The 23,728-nt window shown below is 44.0% G+C and overlaps 1 protein-coding gene across 7 annotated transcripts in view; it reads right to left on the bottom strand.

Annotated features, from left to right (window-relative positions):
• ATP7B (ATPase copper transporting beta) overlaps positions 1 to 23,728 on the bottom strand; it is a 73,785-nt gene that overhangs the window by 49,459 nt on the left and 598 nt on the right. Inside the window, exon 2 of one of the 7 annotated variants that reach the window (XM_053214734.1) lies at positions 23,534 to 23,638. The exons of 1 other annotated variant lie outside the window; for it this stretch is intronic. In XM_053214734.1, coding sequence (XP_053070709.1) covers positions 23,534 to 23,584 — 51 coding nt within the window. In that variant the 5' untranslated portion in view covers positions 23,585 to 23,638. Of the gene's footprint in view, positions 1 to 3,528; positions 5,445 to 23,533; positions 23,639 to 23,728 lie in introns of those variants that run through there. 5 more of the 7 variants (XM_053214729.1, XM_053214727.1, XM_053214728.1 and 2 more) reach the window with 5 other exon arrangements.

Genomic DNA, 23,728 nt, shown 5'->3' with positions numbered 1-23,728 from the left:
TGACTACATACCTGGGCTGTCTGTGTGTGACACTTGGATTTCTGCCCTCGAGGGCCACCCCCGCTGTGGGGTTGACTATGTCGTTCCTGAGAAATTCTGGACAAATGTATTGCCTATTTCCTTCCCTTGACCACAGCAAGGAAAAATATCAACTCTTACTGAGAAACTGGGTGCAGTACATCCATTTTCTTGGGAGAAAAAGCACATTAAGTTAAATAAAATAAACCAGTCTCAATATATACATACGATGCATGCTGTTTTCTACACACAACAAAATAAAATTTAGAAATTCACAAATGATAAGACCTCTCCAAGAAGCACTTCACGATTATTACCTCAGAGAGCTTGTTTGCAATCTCATTCCAAACAGCTTTACTATGAACAGTTTCAGAGAATTTCATTGCTTTTAACTTACATCTATCCTAATATTCCATCAGACTTTTACCAAATCAAAAGCATTTTTTCAGCTTCTCTGAGACCACTACATTGCAAGCCCTTCCCGTCAAAGAAATTTTACATAACGAGCCTGTCACTACCAAGCAACTGTCAGTATCTTGGAATATTTTTTTCTTTGGAATATTTTTTAATATTTGAATGAAACGGTCTAAACCAGAATCATAAGGTCATAATTCCCTTAGGTCGTTTGCTAGAATTACAAGATCAGGATATAAAAGACCTACATTAAATATATGCAACAGTACCACTGGTTAGAAGAAATGTCACAGCAACACTATGAACTCAGATAATTATATGACCGAAGTCAATGAACTTGGGATTATTTTTGCTTATTATTATTATTATTATTATTATTATCATTATTGATAAATTCCATGTGATTGTCACATGTGGTGAAATAATCTAGTTAGCATTTCATCACACAAAATTGTCTTCTAGAATGGCTAACAAATGTAAGTTTATGCCTAGAATTATAGGTATGATCAGCTAAACATAAAACAAGTATATTCCTTTGAAAGACTTAGGTGTGGATGCATATTTATAATGTATGCTACTCTGTAATGCACAACAGGAACTTGCTACGAAATATAATCCTCAGAAAAAGAAGTGCAAATCATTGATAAACCTTTTAAAAAATAACAATATAGGGTCAAATGATATTTGACAAGAGAACCAATACTCAGTGGAGAGAAAAAATAGTCTCTTCAATAAACGGTGCTTGAGAAATTGGACATTCACATGTAAAAGAATGAAAATGGACCCCTATCTTACACCACTCATGAAAATTAACCCTAAATGGATTAAAGACTTAAATGGAAGACCAGAAACCATAAAACTCTGGAAGAAAATACAGGAAAAAGCTCCTTGACATACATGGATCCTGGCAATGAGTTTTTGGATATGACACCTAAAAGCACAAGCAACAAAATCAAAAATAAGCAAGTGGGACCACATCAAACTATGAAGTTTCTACACAGCAAAATAAACCATCAACAAAATGAAAAGACAACCCACAGAATGGGAAAAAAATATTTGCAAACCACATATCTGATAAGGGGTTAATAGCCAAAATCCATAAAGAATTCATACAACTCAATAGCAAAATTTATATTTATTTTTATATTTACACACAAACAAAAAAATGGGAAGAGGAAATGAACAGACACGTTTCCAAAGAAGACGTACAAATCGCCAGCAGGTACATGTAAAGGTGTTCAACGTCACCAGTCACCGGAGACATGCAAATCAAAACCACTATGAGATAGCACCTCAGGTCTGTTAAAATGGCTATCATCAAAAAGACATACTAAGTACTAAACAAGTTAACTCTCAAGTAGATCCAAAGTTTGATTATAATAGACTTTGAGTAAATACACTGTTGACAATGAACAAATACTCAATTACAAATGACTTTTAGCTTGGTTCTTCTCATCCTAAACCAGCTACTACAAATTTCCCCCATTTGAGAATAGTTAAATTCTTTCTAAAAGTAATCCTAAATTTAAAAGCAGGACTGCAATTAAACCTGATGATACAGATGTGTATATAAATATAGATGTATATACATCATGTGTGTGTGGGTGTATGCCCACAAAATATTAAGTAAAAAATGTAAGGTATATAATACTATGCACGGCCTGATCCTCTGCTTGTAAATAAATAAATAGATACATGTACACATATATGGCTAAGGCATACGGTTGCTTACATTTTCTTCCTAATACTTTTCTCTATTCCCCCTGCCTCATCCGAAATTTGTCTTGTATAATGAGCACATGTTACTTGTGTAATCGGAGCTCTAGAAAAAAATAGCTAGAACTGTGGTCCGACAGATTAATTGGCTGACACAGTTCTACCAGACATTCAGAGGGCATCAAACATATCTTGAGTTGGGAATTCTACTGAAAATCATAATTTTGGCAGAAACGATACCATTTTGCATTTCTGTAGTACTCCACAAAGTGCTTTCACAATCCCGTGAGGTGGCACTTATTACTTCCACTTTGCAGTGGGGCATTTGGAGCTGGAGGAGCCCGAGCCTCACCTGCCAGGTCCCCCAGACCCACAACGGCAGAGCCCAGATCTGCACCAGATCCCCAGGACCACAGCCTCGATGTGGGCCTCTACTTGGGTCCTCCTTTCAGACAGGCTCCCCCAGCCAGGTTCAGGTTGCTTCCCCTAGTTACATGAGATTAGTAATGGCCATTTAAAAATTAGGATATTTCACATTCAAATATCTCAGACATAGGCTGGATTTTGTGACGTAGTATTCTGAACATTTTAAAGCAATGTTAAGCATTCCCACCCCAATCTAATATTTCTGTCTTAGACACTCAGCTAAAAATATAAAGTTAACCGTGCACTGCATAAGGGCATTCAGAAATTTCCTTCAACAGATGTAAATCTCTTGCATAGTACATTTCAAAAATCTCTTTTCACAAAATTTCCTTTAGCAAATGTGGGGACTTTTTAAACAATAAAACCCAGGAGAAACAAACATAACTCTTAAAGGGTCAAAGGACTTCAAAAACTTTCCTTTGTTGCTAACTGGTATTTTTTCATCTGCCCTGATCAATAAAAAAGACCCCACACAAACCACCAGTCCCACCCGGAAATGTTACTACAAGGCTCTTATAAAACGTTACACTGCCCTACTTTTGAACATGACCTGACCTCTGGGTTAACAAAATGTTCATTTGCTTAAGAAGAACAGCTTCGTTTTGCAGCAACACATTCAAAATGTTTATTTAGTCGAAATACGGAGATTAACAAAATAAGGTACACATTTTAAAAAGCAAAAAGAGGGCAAAACTCCATTTTTTGTCTGATCTGCCTTCCGGAAAACTTTTGGCCCACAGAGGCTTACAAAATATCCTAAAAACAAGCGAGAAACCCAACGGTTACCATGATGGACTTTATCTCTGGATAAAGTCTGGAGAATCACCTCAACTCTGGCTCCCCACCCCGGCCGCGCTTCCCTGATCCCCCATTCGTAAGACAAGGGAGGAACCTCCATCTGAAAGCCCGTCCAACTCCCTCTCGGCTTTTTAGCCCTTCTGCAATTGCACTGACCTGATTGGAATGGATTCCCTGTGTTCCATTCAAAACCTTCTGTGAAAACTCTCCTTCCTCCTCTGAAGTCACTGGCCTGGTGGAGCCCCCGGTCCCAGGATTCCTCCTGAAGGACCACCGCTTGTGGACGGACACGAGGGTCACCTGTGGGTCACCCAGAGTCGCCAGGAAGGACGGCTCAGGGCTCCCGGGCGTGTCACCCCTGGCTTTCTCCATCGCTGTGTCCACGGTCACACCTTTACCCACCATTCAAGCAAGCTGTTCACCCTCACCAGACTACCTGGTCGAGTGAGAAGGAAATGCTTTAAAAGTGTCCTCCTAACTAGCAGGGGGAGGCACCTGTGATCCGTCAGTCCTGCAGATTCCCCTCCGCTCTGGAACCAGCGGGGGAGAGGCTGCCGGCCAAGTCTAGCAGCCAGCTTCTGAACTTGGGCAGGCTGCACACTGCTGTATGTATATTTACTCTTGTTTACCTACATCCTTCCAACCAATTGGCACCCTCTCACTCACCACACTGCTTTCGGCCCTGGGAATCTCTGCACACGGCCCCACGCGTGCCCTCACCCAGCCCTGCCAGGACACCCGGCCAGCGTGTGCAGGAGCCCGGCACACAGTCACCTCCCAAAGCTGAGCACAGTTTCCTTTTGGCCGTGTGCACTCCCAGAAACCCAGCCTCAAGGCAGGGGAGATGACACTTCCTTTCATTACCAAACTTCCAACACTTTCTTGGAATAACTTCAGCGGCCTCTTCCATAGCTCCAATGCTGGCGGTGTGCAGCACACTAGGGGACAGAAGTATTTCCTAGGCAACATGACTTGCATTTTCAAGAAGGTGTAAGAAAGGTCCATGTTTCCTGCAGCTTTGTTTTCCCTTGGACCAACTTGGCTTGGCTTCAGTAAGAACTGACTGCCAAATCGCACTGGATAACAAAGGCTCATCCTTGTTATCCTTTTTTGTACGTGGGAGGACAGCCAGGAACGAACCCACAATTCAGGCTTCTCCAGCTACCCCCCGCTGTCCACAGGAGGATTAAGAGAAGGGGGCAGTGTGGTAATCCAGGCAGCCTCCCACTTGGCTGGGCAGCGCTGTCTCCCTTCCCACCCCCACCGGCTCACAGACTGGGAAGGAGGCAACCTCATCCCCCGGGAAGGAAAGGCTCCGCCAGCCACTAATCCTGGCAACGCCGCCCCCTGCCAGTGTGTGTAAAGTGTCCACGCTGCCCACTGACTTGAGTTGGTAAAAACATTCCTCTCGTGGAATGAACATGCCCCTGGCAGGGGAGGGTGAGGTCACAGTGGCAGGTCCCTGAGGGCATTTAGAACACATCCGCTTCTGCTCAAGCTCCCTGAGGATTCTGCCTCCTAAGGAGTTACCTACAGTGACCCTTCCTCCCCGTTAAACTGCCACTGCTGCCCCCAGAAATGCTGAGCAAGAGCCCTGTTCTGCCTGAGGGAAGGCGGCCTCACCACTGGCCCATGAGCCACACGTCCTAGGAGACCCGGTTCCTCTTCTGCCTCTTATTTACCCTGTGGGGATGTGACTACGTGTTTGCTCCCACTTCTGAAAAACGCTCCAGGCAGCCAGCTCCAAAATGTGTCTCCCTTGGCTTCTTATCCTCCTTGTGCTCAGTCAAAAAAGAATCTGCCTGCAGTTCTAAGAAGTGCCATTCAAATCAGTGACAACAAAGGAATGGCATGTGTGATGCTAGGGCCCCAACTCCATGTAGGGGCCGCCGGCACAGAGGAGTCCGGTATATCTGCCCCTGCTTTCTCGCGATCACTCAAATCTTGCTCATCTCTGGTCTTCCCGATAAGGTCCAGACCCAGGGTCTGGGTGTGCCTGCCGACCCCCCCTCATTTCCTTTATTGGGCATAGTAAGTACGTTCTCCAGATAACCTAATCTGATCTCTTTAAACACCAGATCTTTTTTTTTTAATATTTATTTATTTTGAGAGAGAGAGAGCGAGAGTGTGTGCACTAGACAGCACAGGTGAGTGGGGAGAAGGGCAGGGAGAGGAGAGAGAATCCCAAGCAAGCTCCATGCTGCCAGCACAGAACCTACCTCTGAGCTTGATCCCACGTACTGTGACATCAGGATTTGAGCCGAAATCAAGAGTAGGACACATAACCCACTAAGCCACCCAAGCGCCCCTAAGCACCAGATATTTAAAAAATTTTTGTCATTTTGGGTAGAAATCCTCCCCCAAAGATGCCGTGTATTTCTGCTGTCTTTTTAAAAGCTGAGTTACTAACCATATTTCAAATTTTCCTTGGTGATATGGGATCATTCTAAATATAAATACTAGTTCTGTGTTATAGATATGAATAGTTAATAATGAAAGTAGTTGGCATCATACATCCCAAGTGCTTTTGAACAGTCTATCCTGTTCCATGACCTATGGAAAATATAAATGCTTTACTGTAAAATATTTTTACCTCTCCTAAATGGCCACTCAGACCCAGAACACAGCTAGAAAAAGGAGGCTGGAGGGCCGCCTGGGTGGCTTAGTCAGTTAAGTGTACGACTTCGGCTCAGGTCATGATCTCACCTTTCATGAGTTCGAGCCCTACATCCGGCTCTGTGCTGACAGCTCAGCACCTGGAGCCTGCTTCCGATTCTGTCTCTCCCTCTCATTCTCGGCCCCTCCCCCAGTCACGCTCTGTCTCTGTCTCTCAAAAAATAAATGTTTAAAAAAAAAAGAAAAGAAAAGAAAAAGGAGACTGGGGGCCAGGTTAGAAGAGGCATGAAGTTTAGATTTTGTCCAATAGACAGCAGAGAATTGCCAATTTTTAACACAGAGGACTTATATCATTTGTGACTTAGAAATACAGTTTGGGCAGGCATGAGAGCTAAGACTCAGAGAAGAGGGGACTATCAGGTTACAAGAAGCAGAGAAAATGAATAGTAGAGTAGGATTAAACAAATGAGGAGGGCCTCCAGGCTCAGCGATCAAGTGATCACAGCTGGCGAGGACCTGAGGCCGACAGGGCCATTTCCAGTTTGGCAGAGATGAGGAGGAATGGTGGGGAGGTACCTCTGGGGTGAACACGGTACCCATAAGTTCTCCTTTGTTCCCATAAGTTCTAGGGGACCTGCCAAACAGCCAAAGCATAAGCCATTTTCCCTGGTTGAGTATCAGGTCCAAACTCCTCTTTCCTGCGCCTCCCCCTTTCCTCACACCTGACCCCCGGGTCCCCTCCTCTGTTCGGCTAATCCTCCTTATCCTTTTAAGTCCTGCTCTCAGCGGACTGGCCTCTATTCACGCCAGCAGGGCTCTCTCTCTCCCTCACCCGAATTCCAGTGTCACTGACGCAACACCACAGACCTGGCAGGTACGGAGCCTCTACGTTTAGAGGAGGCCAAGCCTTCTCTCTCCACTGAGGCTGTATCCAAACCAGCCCTTGCGCCCAGTGGCAGGAAACACTGCAAGCACCCGAAGACAAGGTTCTTCCGTCTTACCTAACACGGTGATGAACAAATATCATCCCCCAGATGTTAAATACATGCTCACAGAGATGAAGTACAGACAGATCTGAATGCGCTTTCCACCTAGAACTGCACGGTGGTTTTTGTCCCCCTTACCACGGGGGAAGGGCACATTCACCTCTCACGTATTCCTTCCAGAACTACAGGTCTTCAAGGGTCTCCTCATGCTAAACTATTTTGCTTCCCACATGTGCAAATTATCTCAGCGGTTTTCCAAAATAAATTCACCTTGTTTATCTCCGACTCACCTTCCCAGTCTCTGTGGATCTTGTTTGCATAAAAATAAAAATCCCTTTGATATCCTAAACCCTCCTGTTGCAACCTGAGGATCCTGGGCCCAAAGGCAGATGGGCAGCTCACGTTTCCAGGGCCTCCGGGACAGACGACCTTATATGCAAGAGGGCCATCTGGTTCAAATATTTCAGCACTTTCCAAAGATGACCAGCTTGGCCTGGCTCGAGGCTCACCCTGGGTGGGGCTTCTTAGGAAAAACACTGGGCCAGTCCTCCCGAGACAGGCAGAGGAACCCCAGATCCTGTGACAGGACAGGACAACAGAACCTGACACTAAGCCATATGCTGGGAAGCAGTGGCCCAGAAGGTTCCCATACAGAGAACAGGAGCAGTACAAACAGCACATCCCTCACAACAGAGGCGGAATGTTAATAAATGAATATAATTTACAGCCTGAGAGCCAACCATTCAGGCGCTTATGTGCAACAGAAGACACATGACATACTCTGCCCTCAGGAGCTCATTAGCAGGTTAGGAGAGAAGAACAGGAGAGGACAGTATGAAAGTATAAAAGACATCCTTCAAACATTAGGTGTTCGGGGTGGGAGGGGTTGCTGCAGGCCAATTACCCTGGGAGACTTGCCACGGGAAGGACTGGAGGGCTGCTCCTCACACCCCAGGAATTGGTGGTTTCTGAGACTGAAACAGTTAGCTAAGCACAGTTTTTATATTAGCTTGCTAGCAGGAGACAAAACGGAAAAAAAAAAAAAAAACATGCCTGGCTTGAGAGCCTACGGTGAAAAAAATTACAATAGTTCTAAACCATAAAGAGACTGGACAGGGCCAAAAGAGAAACAGTTGAGATTGTCAGAGTAAAGGCCAATGTTTCACTTCCACAGTTAACTACATACACCTTCAACTCCCTTGGCTGCTCTGGTCATCTGATGCCCACCTGGTGCAATCCCAGCCCTGGTTTCCTCCACGGCCCCAGACTACCCCAAACTCCGGGTCTGTCGGCCCCCAGCGGAATGAGGATGACACCAAACATGGCCAGGCTGGCCGGCCATGCTGCCTCAAGACCATGAACCTGGAGAGGCCGCTGGCCGTCCAACTGTGCACCTCCCTAGTCCCCTCCCTCTCCACTCTCCTGGAGGACGTGCCAGACGTCTCACCACCACCCCATCCCCCACCAACCCCCGCTGCTCCTCTGACCTCCACTCCCTACCCCCAGCTCCAGTCTCTCTCCACTGATGAGCCTGTTTTCTACTACGCTGAAATAACAGAAGCAATCAGAAAACAAGTTGCCAACATCTCAACCATCCGCCCACCTGTGTTAGCGCCTTCCCTCTGGCGGTAGGGTGAACTGTTCTTACCCCCAAGGTCAGGCTCCAAGTACCCACCCCTTCCTGGGTTTCCTCCCACCCCCCCCCCAATAGATTCTTCTCAGAGGCCTTCACAGGAGCCTACTGGTCCCCAAACCCCTTAGTGCTGGAGTGGCTTGCAGCTCAGCCCTTGGACCCCTTCCCCGTCTGTACGCATTCCTTGGTGAACTCATTCAGTCCAGTAGAAATACCACTTATACCCAGTAACTCCCAATTCCACACTTAGGGATCCAAAGGCTCAACCAGCATCCCCTGCTGGCTATTTAATATGCATCCCTAATGTGAACTTGCCTAAAACTGAGCTCCCAGTATTCTGCCTCTTCCCTGCTTCTACCACCGTCTTTCCCATTTCCTCCCTTCCACTAGCCCAGCGCAAACACTTGCATTAACCCTTGATAAGAACTGTGTCCTGCATTCAAACCCGCAGGTAAATGTTGAGCAAATCCTGTCAGTTCCGTGTTTAAGTATGTGCAGTATCCATGTGTACCCCCTACTACATACAGCTCAGGTCCAAACCACCAGCACATCTCACCTGCGGTACTAAAACAATCCCCCAGGTGGTTCTTGGCCCCTAAAGTCTATTCTCAACACAAAAACCAGAGAAGTCCCCTTAAAGGGGAAGTCAGACGACAGCAGTCAGCTCCACTCCCGTCTCCTTTGCAACCAATCCACACACTGCTCACCCCTCACTCACTGGGCTAAATCTCTTCTGATCCGGCAGTTTTTGTAACAAAGCAAAAGGCATGCGCCAGCCCCAGGGCCTTTGTGCCCACTACTCTCTACTCTCTCAGCTTAAAAACAACCCTCCTCCAACACCCCATACCCAGGTGGTTCACTTCCTCACCTTCCTCAAATGTCACCTCCTCAGTGACTTACCCGTTTACCCCCTTTTCATTTCAAACACTCCCGCTGCCGCTGCCCATCCTTTCCTGCCAAGTTTTTGGAGTACTCAACTGCCATTGATACAGTAATATATATTTTACTTACTTATATATTTACTGACTGTCTCTCCATTAGGATGTAAGTTTCACAAGCGCAGGAAACCCTTGTCTGTTTTCTTTACTCACCTCTGTATTCCCAGCACTACAACAGTGCTTACATTTACGTTTCTCTATAAGTACTTGTTGAATGAATGACACAGAAAACTAAACAAAAACAACTCACATAATTTTTTGCTATAAAAAACAGACTGCCAAACTTTCAAACAAGTATTCAACACTCAGAAGGTACCCCATCCTAAGCTGGCTCTCTTCTCCCTTACTTCTTTTCTCCTCTAAGCCAACGGTCTAAACTCAACTACTATTGAGAACAGGACTTATTAAAAAAAAAAAAAAAAGAAAGAAAAATCAGCTGAGTAAATTTGAAGATATAATTGGCTTTATGGAATGCTTCATGGATCAGGCAGCACCCCATCGACCAAGTAAAGGGGCACCCCAAGGGGTTGTACAGAATGGAAGGTTTTAAGGGAAGGAGGGTGGGGCCTGAAAGTTGTAAGCAACAGAAAAGAAAAGACTGAAAGGATTGTTTCAGACAAGATCATCTTCCCTGAGAGGGAAGGGGAGAGGGTCTTACCATGTGCCAAACCTCATCTTCCTTTAGGGGACAGACAAGACCTGCATGACAGAATACCTCACTGGCGCTTATCAGAAAACTCCTAACCAGTTAAGGGTTGTATTTCTGCAGGAGGTTGAAACTTCACTTAGGTTAGGTAGGAACCCCTGGTTTACAGTCTTGGGGCCTTAGCCTAAGTGGCACCATTTTGATCCTGTGGTTTTCTTCTTAACCTGCTCCACCTAAAAGAGGCAGTTACTCCTGCACTCTGGCCAATTATTTTCAAAGGGCCTTGTCAGAGTTTCCAAGAGAAGGTAAGTAGCTGAAATTTTACACAATAAAATCTTCTAACTTAAAAATGTTGAAAACATGGGCACCTGGGTGGCTCAGTAGGTTAAGAGCCCAACTCTTGATTTGGGCTCAGGTCATGATCTCACAGTTCGTGGGTTTGAGCCCCTTGACAGGCTAGTAGCATGGGAACCTGCTTGAGATTCTGTCTCCCTTTCTCTCTGCCCCTCCCCTGTGCTCTCTTCCTCTCTATTTCTCTCTCAAAAATAAAGAAACATTTAAAAATTAAATAAATATTAAAAAAATAGGGGCGCCTGGGTGGCGCAGTCGGTTAAGCGTCCGACTTCAGCCAGGTCACGATCTCGCGGTCCGTGAGTTCAAGCCCCGCATCGGGCTCTGGGCTGATGGCTCAGAGCCTGGAGCCTGTTTCCGATTCTGTGTCTCCCTCTCTCTGCCCCTCCCCCGTTCATGCTCTGTCTCTCTCTGTCCCAAAAATAAATAAATGTTGAAAAAAAAAATTAAAAAAAATAAATAAATAAAAATAAAAATGCTGAAAACAGACACAAAGTTCTGGTCAATGAAATATAAGGAAAAGCTGTTTGTCAGGGCTCCTGAGAAGGCGCCTTAAAAGAGAGAGTGGGTTTGCCCTTACCCCTTCCTCATTTCTGCTGTGTATAACATGGATTAGATGGCTGGAGTCCTGGCAGCCAGCTTAAGGCCATGAGGTCTCAGGAACATGCAGCTGCATCCTAGCTTGCTAGAGCAGAGAGAAAAGGAAGGCGGAATCCCTGATGACCCTGAGATGCCAAACCAACCTGGGACACATGCCGTTAGACTTCACTGACAGCCACGTTGCTTTGGGCTTTCTCTTATACACAGCCAAACACAATACAATTCTATTATAAGTGTCAAATGCGGTAGAGGAGTAGGAACTTCTGGCATGGCAGTATGAGTTATGCAGATCAGCTCCCCAGTGAAATTGGCGAAAATTATTTTATTTTGAATTTATTTATTTGGGGGAAGGACAGAGACAGAGGGAGAGAGAGAATCCCAAGCGGGTTCCATGCGTCAGTACAGAGCCTGATGCAGGGCTTGATCTCACAAACCATGAGATCACTATCTGAGCCAAAAATCAAGAGTGGACGCCTAATCAACTGGACCACCCAGGTGCCTCTGAAAATTATTTTAAATCAACCAAACAAATATGAAAAATAGCTGGAAATGATCCTAAAGACATATAGCAAATGAAGAAACGATTTAATTCAAGAAAACCTACTAGGGGCTCCTGGGTGGCTCAATCGATTAAGTGTCTGACTTCAGCTCAGGTCGTGATCTCACAGTTCGTGAGTTCAAGCCCCGCGTCAGGCTCTGTGCTGACAGCTCGGAGCCTGGAGCCTGCTTCAGTTTCTGTGTCTGCCTCGCTCTCTGCCCCTCCCCTGCTCTCTGTCTCTCTCTCTCAAAAATAAGCACTTTAAAAATTTTTTTTTGAAAACCTACTAACATTAGTTAAAAACAGCAAGAGTCTGTGCTGTTTTTTTTTTTTTTAAGTTTATTTACTTGTTTTGAGAGAGAGAGTGGGGGGAGGAGCAAAGGGAGAGAGGGAATCCTAAGCAGGCTCCTGGCTAGCACAGTGCTCATGAAGAACTGTGAGTTCATGACCTGAGCGATATCAAGAGTCAGATGCTTAATCACTTAATTGACTGAGGCCCTCCTCCCCGCCCCCCTCCCCGGAGCCCCGAGTCTGCGCTGTGTGAATCAAGACCTCACTCCCTCACCTCTCCGAACTCGGCGAGGTGGAAATTCCACTTGACTGGTGCAGCCAAGAACACAGGGATCACTCTCCACCCAGCAACCAGTCGGTGGGCTTTCTTCCCAGGAGGGGCAAGGCATCGGCACTTCTTACCCTGTCCATCTCATCCTGACGTTGAAGCTAAGTTGCAGGCTGATGCAGCCAAGAGGTGGAGGTTCCCTTCTTCCAACTAGTCCCCGCTGGTGGTACAAAGGCTCTACCTTGAGCATGGTGCACCCAGAATATGGGGCCTCAACTGTCCTTGCTCTGGTTCGTAACATTGTGGTTCCAACCCATGAGGGAAAAGCTGAGCAGAACGGAGGGTACTGCCGACCCCGTGCCCCCGGCAAATTCCCTTCTCCATGCACTCAACTCTAAAAGAGGGAGAGCCAGAGAAAAGTGTGACATCGTCGCCATCCCCAGTTCGAGCCTTGGCTCAGAAATTGTGCCTGGGAGAGGCAACTGGGAGGAGACAGGTGGATCGACTGGACATATAGACGAAACTATAGGCTGGCCAGTTTGCTGGAGTGACCTGGGAAAAGAGGCCACGAGGGAGAATATGACCAGGGTCAGAACAAATCTCAAAACACTGAGCTCAGGAACATCCCATCAAAGGAGCCTGAGTCTGAATGGACCCAGCTGTGGAGCAATGTATGCCCCTGGCATTACTGAAAACAATAGATCAGCCAGCAATTAGTGGAGCTTAATAGCTAGGTGCAGCCAGGAAAAACCACAAAGACTAAATAATTGTTATTACAAGGTGACTGAGGGCACACTCAGGGCTGTGCCCCTTGAGAAACAACAACAGAGGCTCAACACTGCCAGGGTGAACGGTCTAGCTCTTGATTTCAGCTCAGGTCATGATCTCATGGTCATTGAGATCGAGGCCCACATCAGCTAGAGCCTGCTTGGGATTCTCTCTCTCCCTCTCTCTCTCTCTCTTGCTCTTGCTCTCTCTCAAAATAAATAAATAAACATTAAAAAAAAGGTTTCCACTAAAATAATCTAGTAGGTCATTAAATAATAAAAAAGCAAGCCCTTGGGGGGCACCTGGGTGGCTCAGTCAGTTAAGCAACCGACTTCGGCTCAGGTCACGATCTCATGGTTTGTGAGTTTGATCCCCGCGTAAGGCTCTGTGCTGATAACTTCGAGCCTGGAGCCTGCTTCAGATTCTGTGTCTCCCCCTCTCTCTGCCCCTCTCCCACTCACAGTCTCAGTCTCTCTCTCTCTCTCAAAAATAAAATAAACATTAAAAAAATTAAAGAAAAAAAAGCAACCCCTTGGGTGGGGTGGTGAGGGAGTAGCAGCATGCAGAATTGTCTAAAATGTCCAGTTTCTAACAAAAAATTATGAGACACGCAAAAAAAGAGTATGACCCATACACCAGGGGAAAAGAGCAGCCTATAATTGCAACCAGATGTAGGATTTAATATACAAAGGCAGAAACCATTAAAAAAGTTTTAAAGAGATAAAGAAAGGGATGATGACAATGTCACATCAAATAGAAAATATCAGTAAGGAGACAGAAATCGTAAAAAAGGAACCAAACGGAAATTCTGCAGTTGAAAAGTATAGAAACTGAAATGAAAAGTTACTAGTTGAGTTTAACAGTAGATTTGAGCTGAAAGAATCACCCAACAAGAAGAGAGATCAAAGAGATAATGTCATCTCAGAGAGGAAAAAAAGAATGCAAAAAAATTAATAGAACCTCATGAAACTGTGACCCACAGGGTTAATGAGGTTGAAACTAGCATAAAGTTTAAAGCTTGTTTCTCAGAGAACTCTTTCCCCGTAATCACCTGTTGTGTCTTTTCAGACCCCGCTATCAAACCCACTAGTTGTCTCTGCAGAAGCCTGGGCTCGTGGTCAACTGATACAGTTCCAGCCTATGAACAAGCAAGGCCCTGCCTTCCTTACCCAAGATAACAAGCCAAGACCCCATCCAGTTTATACTAGCTCTTGGAACATGCCCACACCCCGTCTCCGTGTCCTAAGATATAAGATAACCTGTTGACATCAGGGCTGAATATTAAGTCTTCCTCTAAAGTGAACATGGGATACATGTTATATGTATGTCTGCTCAACGCACATGCTACACTGTGCTTCATGAACAGTCATAAGTTTCCCTGCCCTATTCATCAATATGTATGCAATCTCAACCCCTACGATTATAAAAAAAAAAAAAAGCAGCTAAAGCAATGCTTAGAGGGAAAGTTATAGTTGTCAATGCCTGTATTAAGAAAGAAGGATCTCAAATCAATAACCTAACCTTCTGCCTAAGACACTGGGAAAAAAAGACAACTAAACTAAACCTAAAGAAGCATAAGGAAGTTATATTAGTATCCTACTATTGCTGTAATAAAATACCACAAATTGAGTACTGGAACGTTATTCTCTCCTAGTTCTGGAGGTTAGAAGTCAAAGATTTTCCTTTTGGAGGGCTCTGAAGGAGAAAGTGTTCTATGCCTCTCTCCTACTTCCTGGTGGTTACTGTCAATCCTTAGCATTTCTTGGTTAATAGAAGCATCACTCCAATCTCTGTGTCGGTAATCAAGAAGCTTTCTCTTCTCTATGCCTTCACATGGTACTCTTATAAGGAGAGCAGTAATTGGATTTAAGGCCCACCAGGATCCTGTATGACTTCATCTGAATGTAACTAATTACACCTGCAAATAGCCTATTTCCACGTAAGATGACATTCACAGGTACGAGGGCTTAGGACTTCAACCTATCTTTTGGGGGCACCATTCAACCCACAACACAATAAAATAATAAAGATTAGAGAAAAAAATTAATGAAATAGAGAATAGAAAAATACAGAAAACTGTTGAAACCAAAAGCTGATTCTTTGAAAAGATCAATAGAATTGACAAACCTTTAGCTAGAATGACCAATGACCAAAGAAACAAAGACTCAAAGTGCTAGAATGAGAAATGAAAGAGGGGTTATTATCACTGATCTTGGAGAAATAAGGTTTATATTAGATACAATTAGAAACAACTATATGCCAACAAATAAGGTAAATTGGATGGAAACAGCCAATTCTAAAAAGAAAAACTACCAAAACGGACTTAAGAAGAAACAGACAATCTAAATCAACTGTTAAGAAGTAAGATACTGAATTAATAATCGGAAAGCTTTCCAAGAAAAAAAGCCCAGGCTCAGACAGGTTCAACACTGAATGCCATCAAAGATTAATTAAAGAGAATTAATACAAAATTTCAGTAAAGTCTTCCAAAAAACAAAAGACAAGGGAACGCGTCTCAGTTCATTCTATGTATAAGGACAGCATTACCTGGATACCAAAACCAGACAAAGATATCACAAAAAAACTACAAACCAATATCTCAGGTGAATATGGACACAAAGATTCCTCAACAATACAGTAGGAAACCATATCCAACAACATATAAAAAATATTACATGCCATGACCAAGGGGGATCTTTCCAGGAACGCAAGTCTGGCTTACCATCCAAAATCAATTCATGGAATACACCACATAGAACAAAAAACAAAAGACACATTGTCAACTCAACAGACACAGCGAAAGCATTTGACAAAATCCAAAATCCTTTCATGATAAAAACGCTCAACAAACTAGGAATTGGAGGGAACTTCCTCAACCTGGTAAGGCATATCTCCGCAAAACCAAGAGCTAACCTCATACTTACTGGCAAAAGGCTGGAAGCTTTCCCCTAAGATCAGAAATAGACAAAGATTCCATTTACATGAAATCTTTGCAATAGGCAAATCTAAAGATATAGAAAGTGGATCAGTGGTTGCTTAGGCAAGGGGACCATGTGGAGGTGGGGAGTGATAGATGAAGGGTTTAGGCTTTGTTTCTGAGGTAATGAAGATACTATAAAACCGATTGTTGTGATGATTGCATGTACCTGTGACTCTTATCTTAATAAAGCTGTTTTTCAAATGTTTTAGCGTTTATTTATTTTGAAAGAGAGAGAAAGCACCCACACACGAGCACACAGGCACACTGTCGCTGTCGGTGCAGAGTCCGCTGCAGGGCTTGATCTCACTACCTAGAGAACATGACCTGAGCCAAATCAAGAGTGGGATGATTCACGCTTGCTTACCTGAGGCACCCAGGCACCCCTAAGCGGTTTTTTTTTTTTTTGACATCGTTAGAGAGACCATTAAAATAAGAATTAGGGAGGATCTGCCTTTGGCATTCATGGAATCCTCAACAAAGGAGGTTCCAGACAAGAGGTGAAGCAACAGGAACAGAAGTGGACAGAGCGCCAGTGTATATGCCAGGAGAATGCTCATAATTGCAAAAGCACCCAAACCACCCAGTATCCTTCAAGCAAAATGGATAAACGGTGCTATATTCCCACAATGGCATACTGCACAACAACGAATCTCAGAAATGTAATGGCCTGTAAATTAAACTACTGGGGCTCCACCAAAATAAAAAGCTTTTGCACAGCGAAAGAAACCATCAACAACACAAAAGAGCAACCTGCCGAATGGGAGAAGATATTTGTAAATGGCATATCCAATAAAGGCTTGATGTTCAAACTGTATAAAGAACACACCAAGCTCAACACCAAAAAAACAAATAATCCAATTAAAAATGGGCAGAGAACTTAAATAGACATATGTCTAAAAAAATATACAGGTGGCTGACAGACCCGTGCAAAGATGCTCAACATCACTAATCTTCAGGGAAAGGCAAATCGAAACCACAATAGGATATTACCTCACACCTGTCAGACTGGCTAAAATCAAAAACATAAGAAACAACAAGTGTTGATGAGGATGTGGAGAAAAAAGGAACCCTCATGCACTGTTGGTGGGAATGCAAGCTGATGCAGCCATCGTGGAAAACGGTATGGAGTTGCTTCAAAAATTAAAAATAGAATTACCATATGATCCAGTAATTCCAGTACTGGATATTTACCCAAAGAAAACTAAAACACTAATTTGAAAACACATATGCGCCCCTATGTTTACCGCAGCATTATCTGTAATAGTCCACATATGGAAGCAGCCCAAGTGTCCATCCACAGATGAGTGGATAAAGATGTGGGGTATATGTGTGTATATATATGAAATGGGGTATTAGCCACAAAAAAAAGAATGGAATCTTGCCATTGCAACGACATGGATGGATCTAGAGAGTATATTACCAAGTGAAATCAGTTGGAGAAAGAAAAATACTTTATGATTTCATTCTTATGTGGAATTTAAGAAACAAAACAAATGAGCAAAGAGAGAGAGAGAGAGAGAGACAAAAAAACAGACTCTTCAACAGAGAGAACAAACTATTGCCAGAGGGGAGGTAGGTAGACGGATGGGCAAATAGAAGAGGATTAAGAGTACACGCATCATGATGAGCACTGGATAATGTAGAGAATTGGGGAATCACTATATTGTACACCTGAAACTAACATAAACACCATATGTTAATTATACTGGAATTAAAAATTAAAAATTTTTATTTAAAATAAATAATTTTCTTTTTGTTTTAATTTTTTTAATGTTTGTTTATTTCTGAGAAAGAGAGACAGAGACAGAGAGAGACAGAGAGTGCATGAGTGGGGTAGGGACAGAAGAGAGGGCGACACAGAATCCGAAGCAGGCTCCAGGCTCTGAGCTGTCAGCACAGAGCCCGACGTGGGGCTTGAACTCATGGACCACATATCATGACCTGGGCTGAAGTGGGACACCCAACCGAGTCACCCAGGTGCCCCTAAAATAAATAATTTTCTTAATGTGATGTCTACTTAGAGAAGCTAGCACAGAAGACTAAACACACGACAACAGAATTTTTATAAAGCTCAGAAACAAGCAAAACTAAATAATGTATTGTTCAGGCATTCATATATGTGTGATAAAATTTTACAAAAACAAAAACAAAAACAAAAGCTGAGTTACAACGAACAAAGAACAGGATGGCGGTTACCTCTATAGTGGGTACTCCTAACGGTGACACCAGAGAAGGAACAGTTGAGTGGATGCCATTCATGTCCATGTTGGCATGGACAACATTCTCGTTCTTGGGTCAGGTGGTAGGTTCACAGGCATTCTCTATCTTACTATGCTTTATAACTACATATATGGTTATATACGTTTCTTTTATGTCCAATAAACTGATAGAATAATAAAAGAAAAATCTTAAAGTGAATAGGTGAGTGGAAACCTGCAAATGAAGACGATTCTTTCTGGAAGACTGAGAAAGAAGGAGAGGGGAGAAATAGTACAAGAGCAAATGGGAGACACAGGTAATGGGAGAGATTTTAAAATGAAGGCAAATGGCATGAGTTTATAAACCAAAGGGAGAAGTCTGCATAAAGAGGAAAAGACTAGAAGTGAGAAAAGACATGACCAGTAAGGGCTCCAAAACAGGTAGAGAAGAAGGGATACGGGACAAGGGCACTGAGGCCAGGGAGAGAACCTTGAAAAGAAAGCAAGCCTGTCCTGAGACTAGATGAAGAAGTGAAAATACGTTGTAGATATAAATAAAATTCTGGAAGAAGATGCACTGAGGGAGGCAGAAAGATGAAGAAAACCATATACAATGGTATCCAGCTTTCTTGAAGTAAGCACTGAGGTCATCTGTTGAAAATAAGGAAGGCAGAGATGAGCAAGCAGGGAAGGTTTGAAAGAGTCGCAAGAAGTTGACACAGAACAAGTGAAAAGCAGGCACAGATGAGATGAGGAACAAGAAACCACTAGCAGCATCAAGGGGAGGTTGCCTGCATTTCCCAGCAGTTCTGTCCCTGTGGTGTGGCAGCAGGGCCCTGGGACAGCAGTTGGAGGACCCTGGACTGGAGGGTGGGGGCAGCAGGAGGGAGCCTGGGAGGAAACTTCAGACTACACCAAGTGGTCCTCCAAGATAGGGAGAGGGCATACAAGTTTACTGATAATAATAACAGCCTCCATGATAGGCAGCTTTTAAAGCCTATTAAAAAAAAAAAAACAAAAAAAAACACCACTGAGTTTAGAGAAAGAAAGAAAGAAACACACACACACACACACACACACACACACACACACACACACACACAGGAAAGACTGACTGAGCTCACTGGACTGAAATAGGCCTAAGATGTTAGTGTTGGTTATCTTTCAGAAACAAGATTGTATTTCTTTCTAAAAATTAGTAACTTGATGCAGCGAAAGCAAGCAATGAAGGAAGTTTACAAATATGCTAACAGCCATCCTAAGAGTAAGAAAGAATAAAAGTGAATTTTCCCCTTTTGGTCTTTATTTTCCAAATTTCAGTCACAGAATTAAATTACTTTTATAATAGTAATTTTTAGTTTCTGTGGGAACGGAGGCTTCAACAGAATTGCTGCATTCTGAATCCACAGGTTTCAAACCACTGGTGTTTTTAAATCTTATTTGCAATGTTGGTTACATCACAATGAAAAGTCCCTCTCTGCTTTGCCCTCTACTTTATCTCATTGACCTTTGATCTGCTTAGATTTTTTTCCTTTAACTTAGTTTAAAAAAAAAAAAAGTCAGACATTCGAGAATTTCACTGGGTAAGGATTTCTAATCCTACTGAAAAAATAATATTGCACACGCTTGAACATGGACACTTTCTGCTACCTGTGCTATGGCATCGGTGGACAGTAATGGACTTGGGTCATCTCCATCCTTGCAGTGAAGATGTCAGATAAAGAAGCACTTAAAATCCAATTCTCTTTCCCCCCCCGCCAGCTTTTTTTTTTTTTTTTTTTAGTGTTTATTTCTTTGTTTTGAAAGAGAATCTCAAGCAGGATCCACACTATCAGCGCAGAGCCCGATGTGGGGCTCAATCTCATGACCCTGGGATCATAACCCGAGCCACAATCAAGAGTTGGATGCTTAACTGATTGAACCACCCCGGCACCCCTCCCCCACTGCAGTTTACTCCCAGTTAGTCCTGTACCCACTATTCTCTGTGTTGTTGCTAGAAGGACTACCATTGCCTCTGATGCTCTGGACACTGAAGAGTGCAGAAAACCTCCACTGTCTCCTGACATGACACTGGGAACGGGACTCCCAGTTCTGTAGGGCTTTGGCCACCTTGGATCTGGATGGGATGACCCCAGCAAAGGCCTCTAATCAGGTCTCCAGCACCTCTGTTCCCGGTTCGCCCTTTACTTCCGAAGAGCACCATACACCATTTCCCCCTGTGCAAACTCCCCCGTCTGTGGGATAAAGTCCAAAGGCCTGAGAAACAGAGCCTTCCACAACCACTTTCCAGACTGTCAAGCTACTCAGGGCAAATCTGTCTTTCCACTTCTAGCCTCTGCACCTTTGCACATGCCGGACTCTACCTGCGACATCTTTCTTCTCATTCTTCTGTGTGCCCAGCTGACACATTTCTCCTTCAAAACCTCAGTCATGAAGTACCTCTTCTTGAAGTTCTTTTTGCATCCCTTCCTCCCAGGAAAGGCCAATCGCTCTTGCCTGTGCGTGCTATGCTGTATACAGACGTCTTTGTTCTGACACCTATGACTGTCAGCCCCAAGAGTACAGGGGCTGACTTCTATTCATCTTTGTGCCACTACTGCACTTCTATTCTGCTTTGGCCCAGCGTCAGAGAAACAGAAGGCACTCCATGTTTGTAGAGTGAAGGCTGAATGACCCAGCTCATGGACCACCTCCCTTTCAGGGTTACTGCTGCCCCAGACAGGCCTCCGAAGAGAAAACAATGCGTTGGGGGTGGGGGTAGGGAAAAATCTTGCTATAACTCATTCATTCAAGAACAACTCTGGTGCACCTATTATAATAGCTATGGAGGATTTTTTTTCTCTTGAGATAGAGAGAGAACAGGTAAGTAGGGGAGAGGAGCAGAGTGAGAGAGAGAGAATCTTGAGCAGGCTCCACAGTGAGCAAGGAGCCCAACACAGGGCTCCATCCCTGGGACCATGACCTGGGCTGAAATCAAGAATCGTACACTCAACCGACTGAGCCACTCAGGCACCCCTGGAGAATGTTTTTTAAGAGATACAAACCTGGTCCCTGCTTTCAAGAAACACACAGTTGATCCAAAAAAAAAAAAAAAAAAAAGCTATATTCAGATAAGTTTAAATAATCATACCATATGACCAGGTGTCAAGGAAGTTTGAAAGAAAATATATACCCAAGAAAGTCAAAGCAGCCTGGCGAGGACTCAATTCCAGATCTCCCTGTTACTAGCTCTTATTATCTGTAGGACCTTGAGTAAGTGACTTCACCTTTCTCTGCCTCAGTCCCCCCACCTGTAAAGAGGATGAATTCTGACCTCGTATTGTACTACTTCCTCTCCTTCTCTCTGTTCCAGCCACTCTGGCTCTCTTTTACTGTTCCTCCCCTGTTCGGCTCACTCTGGACTTAGGACATTGACACCTTCTGGTTCCTCAACCTAGAACGCTTCTCCCAAATCTGAACCATTCAGTCCTCTATTCATACAACCTCCTCAGAGATAATTTCCTGACGACCTGCCCTAGATAGTATCTCCCCTCCCATGGCCTGCCTAATGCCCATACTTGGATTTATTTACTCTACAACACTTACCAGTGCCAAAAATCACACTATTTGCCTACCCTTTTTTATTTCTGCATCTCCCACTAGGACATAAATTCCTTGAGGGCAGGGTCTTAGTCTTAATTGGATCCCCAGTGCCTAGAATGGCTGGCACAGAGTAAATACTAAAAAAAAAAAAAAAAAAAAAAAAATTGTTAGGGGCACCTGGGTGGTTTAGTCAGTTAAGCATCTGACTTTGGTTCAGGTCATGATCCTACTGTTCATGAGTTCGAGCCCCGCTTTGGGTGAAGCGCTGACGGTGTGGGGCCTATGTGGGATTCTCTCTCTCACGCCCCCCCCTCAAAAAAAAAAAAACAACTGTTAAATAAGTGGTGATAACAAAAAATAATACCTACATCAAAGGGTTTTGTGAGGATTAAATAAGACAGTGCACATAAAAGAATATAAAGTGCTTAGTACAGTGCCTAGCAGGGAGTAGGCTCAGTAATATCAGCTAATACTATTCTCTAAGAAATCCAGAAGAGGGTGAGGTCAACACAGGGAGAAGCAGTCACCAAAGTTTCAAGGAGGAAGCATCTTGAGCTTGATCTGGAATGATAAGGATTGTTCTGATGGGTAGAGAGGTGGGGGCACCGTAGGGAGTTAGAAGTGTGCCCCTGTCTGAGCCACCCTCCCCCATGTGTTCTTTGCACCTCCATTAAATGCAGAGCCATCACACTTAGAGGCATCTATTGACCAGCCTCTGTCTACCCATCCATTAATCCACTTACCTTTCATTTCTGTACCACCAGAACCTAAGACAAATTTCACTACAAAAGGGCACAAAATAATGTTGTTGAGTTCACTTTAGAAATCTGTAGACCAGCAATTCAGGCCTACATGTCCATCCTAAAGAAATATTCAAGTGTCAGCATTAAAAATCATGTACAAGGATGTCCTCTACAGCATGGCTCGTGAAGGGAGGAAAAAAAGTTAGAAATACACAGAATGTCCACCCACAGGGAAAAAATAAAACTTACTATGGTATGCATCCATACTGTATAGAGGTTAAACTGAACAACAAGATAGATGTTTATGTACTGATATGAAACAATCTCCAAAAGACAGTTCTATGGGGGGGGGGGGAGGGGGAAGAAAAGAAAGGTTGGAGAATACACACTATGTGATCTCATTTACAACAAACAAACACAAATTTTAAAACCACATACATACAAAACCTAAAGATTTATCTGGAGATACACACACAGCTCTTCAGTACCATGCCTGAAACATGCAGTAAGTGTTCAATAAATGTTTGCAGAACAAAGGATGACATATGTAAATGTACAGAAAAGGATTAGGAAGCAGATCTGCTTTTCATGCTCAATATTTCTGTGCTGTTTGCATTTTTAAGTCACCACATTAATGCGTTACTTGCATAATTAAAATGAATTCAAAACAGTTCTTTAAAAAAAAAGTTGCAGGACCTGGATAAAAAGAGACCCGCGCACTCTTCATAACTTCTCTGGGTAACTAATTTACTCGTCCTGGGCAATTAGGGCTCTTACACAGCAACTCAATGCTCACTTACAAATCCAGCTTCAGACATAAAGAGGAGTGGGAAAGTGCTGGGTTTTAAATTGTTCCTGCAAACCCGTGAAAGGCATAGCATTTCTAAGGGCGCTCTCCTGGAGCTAGGGCTCTAGCCCCCTGCCTTCCTGGAGCAAGCCAGGCCGCAGAGAAAGGCAGGCAGGTGGGCGTGGAAAGTCCTCCAGGTAGGTGTGAGCACGCGGCGCTCGGGTAGGGAAACTTACTTTCCAACCGGCCCCTACTCTAGCAGTAAGCTGCCTCTCCTGCTCAAGCATCCTCCTCCGGAGGAACCAATTTCTTCTGTGATCCGCCCAGAGCCCACAGGTCACCTGGTTAGTGGAGAAGTGCGGTGTTAAAACCCCGGGAGCGGGCTGTGGGTGGCATCTCTGCGGTTCGGCTCTCTCACCCGGGGAAGGGTC

Source organism: Acinonyx jubatus, chromosome A1 (assembly GCF_027475565.1).
Source record: "Acinonyx jubatus isolate Ajub_Pintada_27869175 chromosome A1, VMU_Ajub_asm_v1.0, whole genome shotgun sequence".
NCBI lineage: Eukaryota > Metazoa > Chordata > Mammalia > Carnivora > Felidae > Acinonyx > Acinonyx jubatus.
This window is presented reverse-complemented; position numbering and strand designations above follow the sequence as displayed.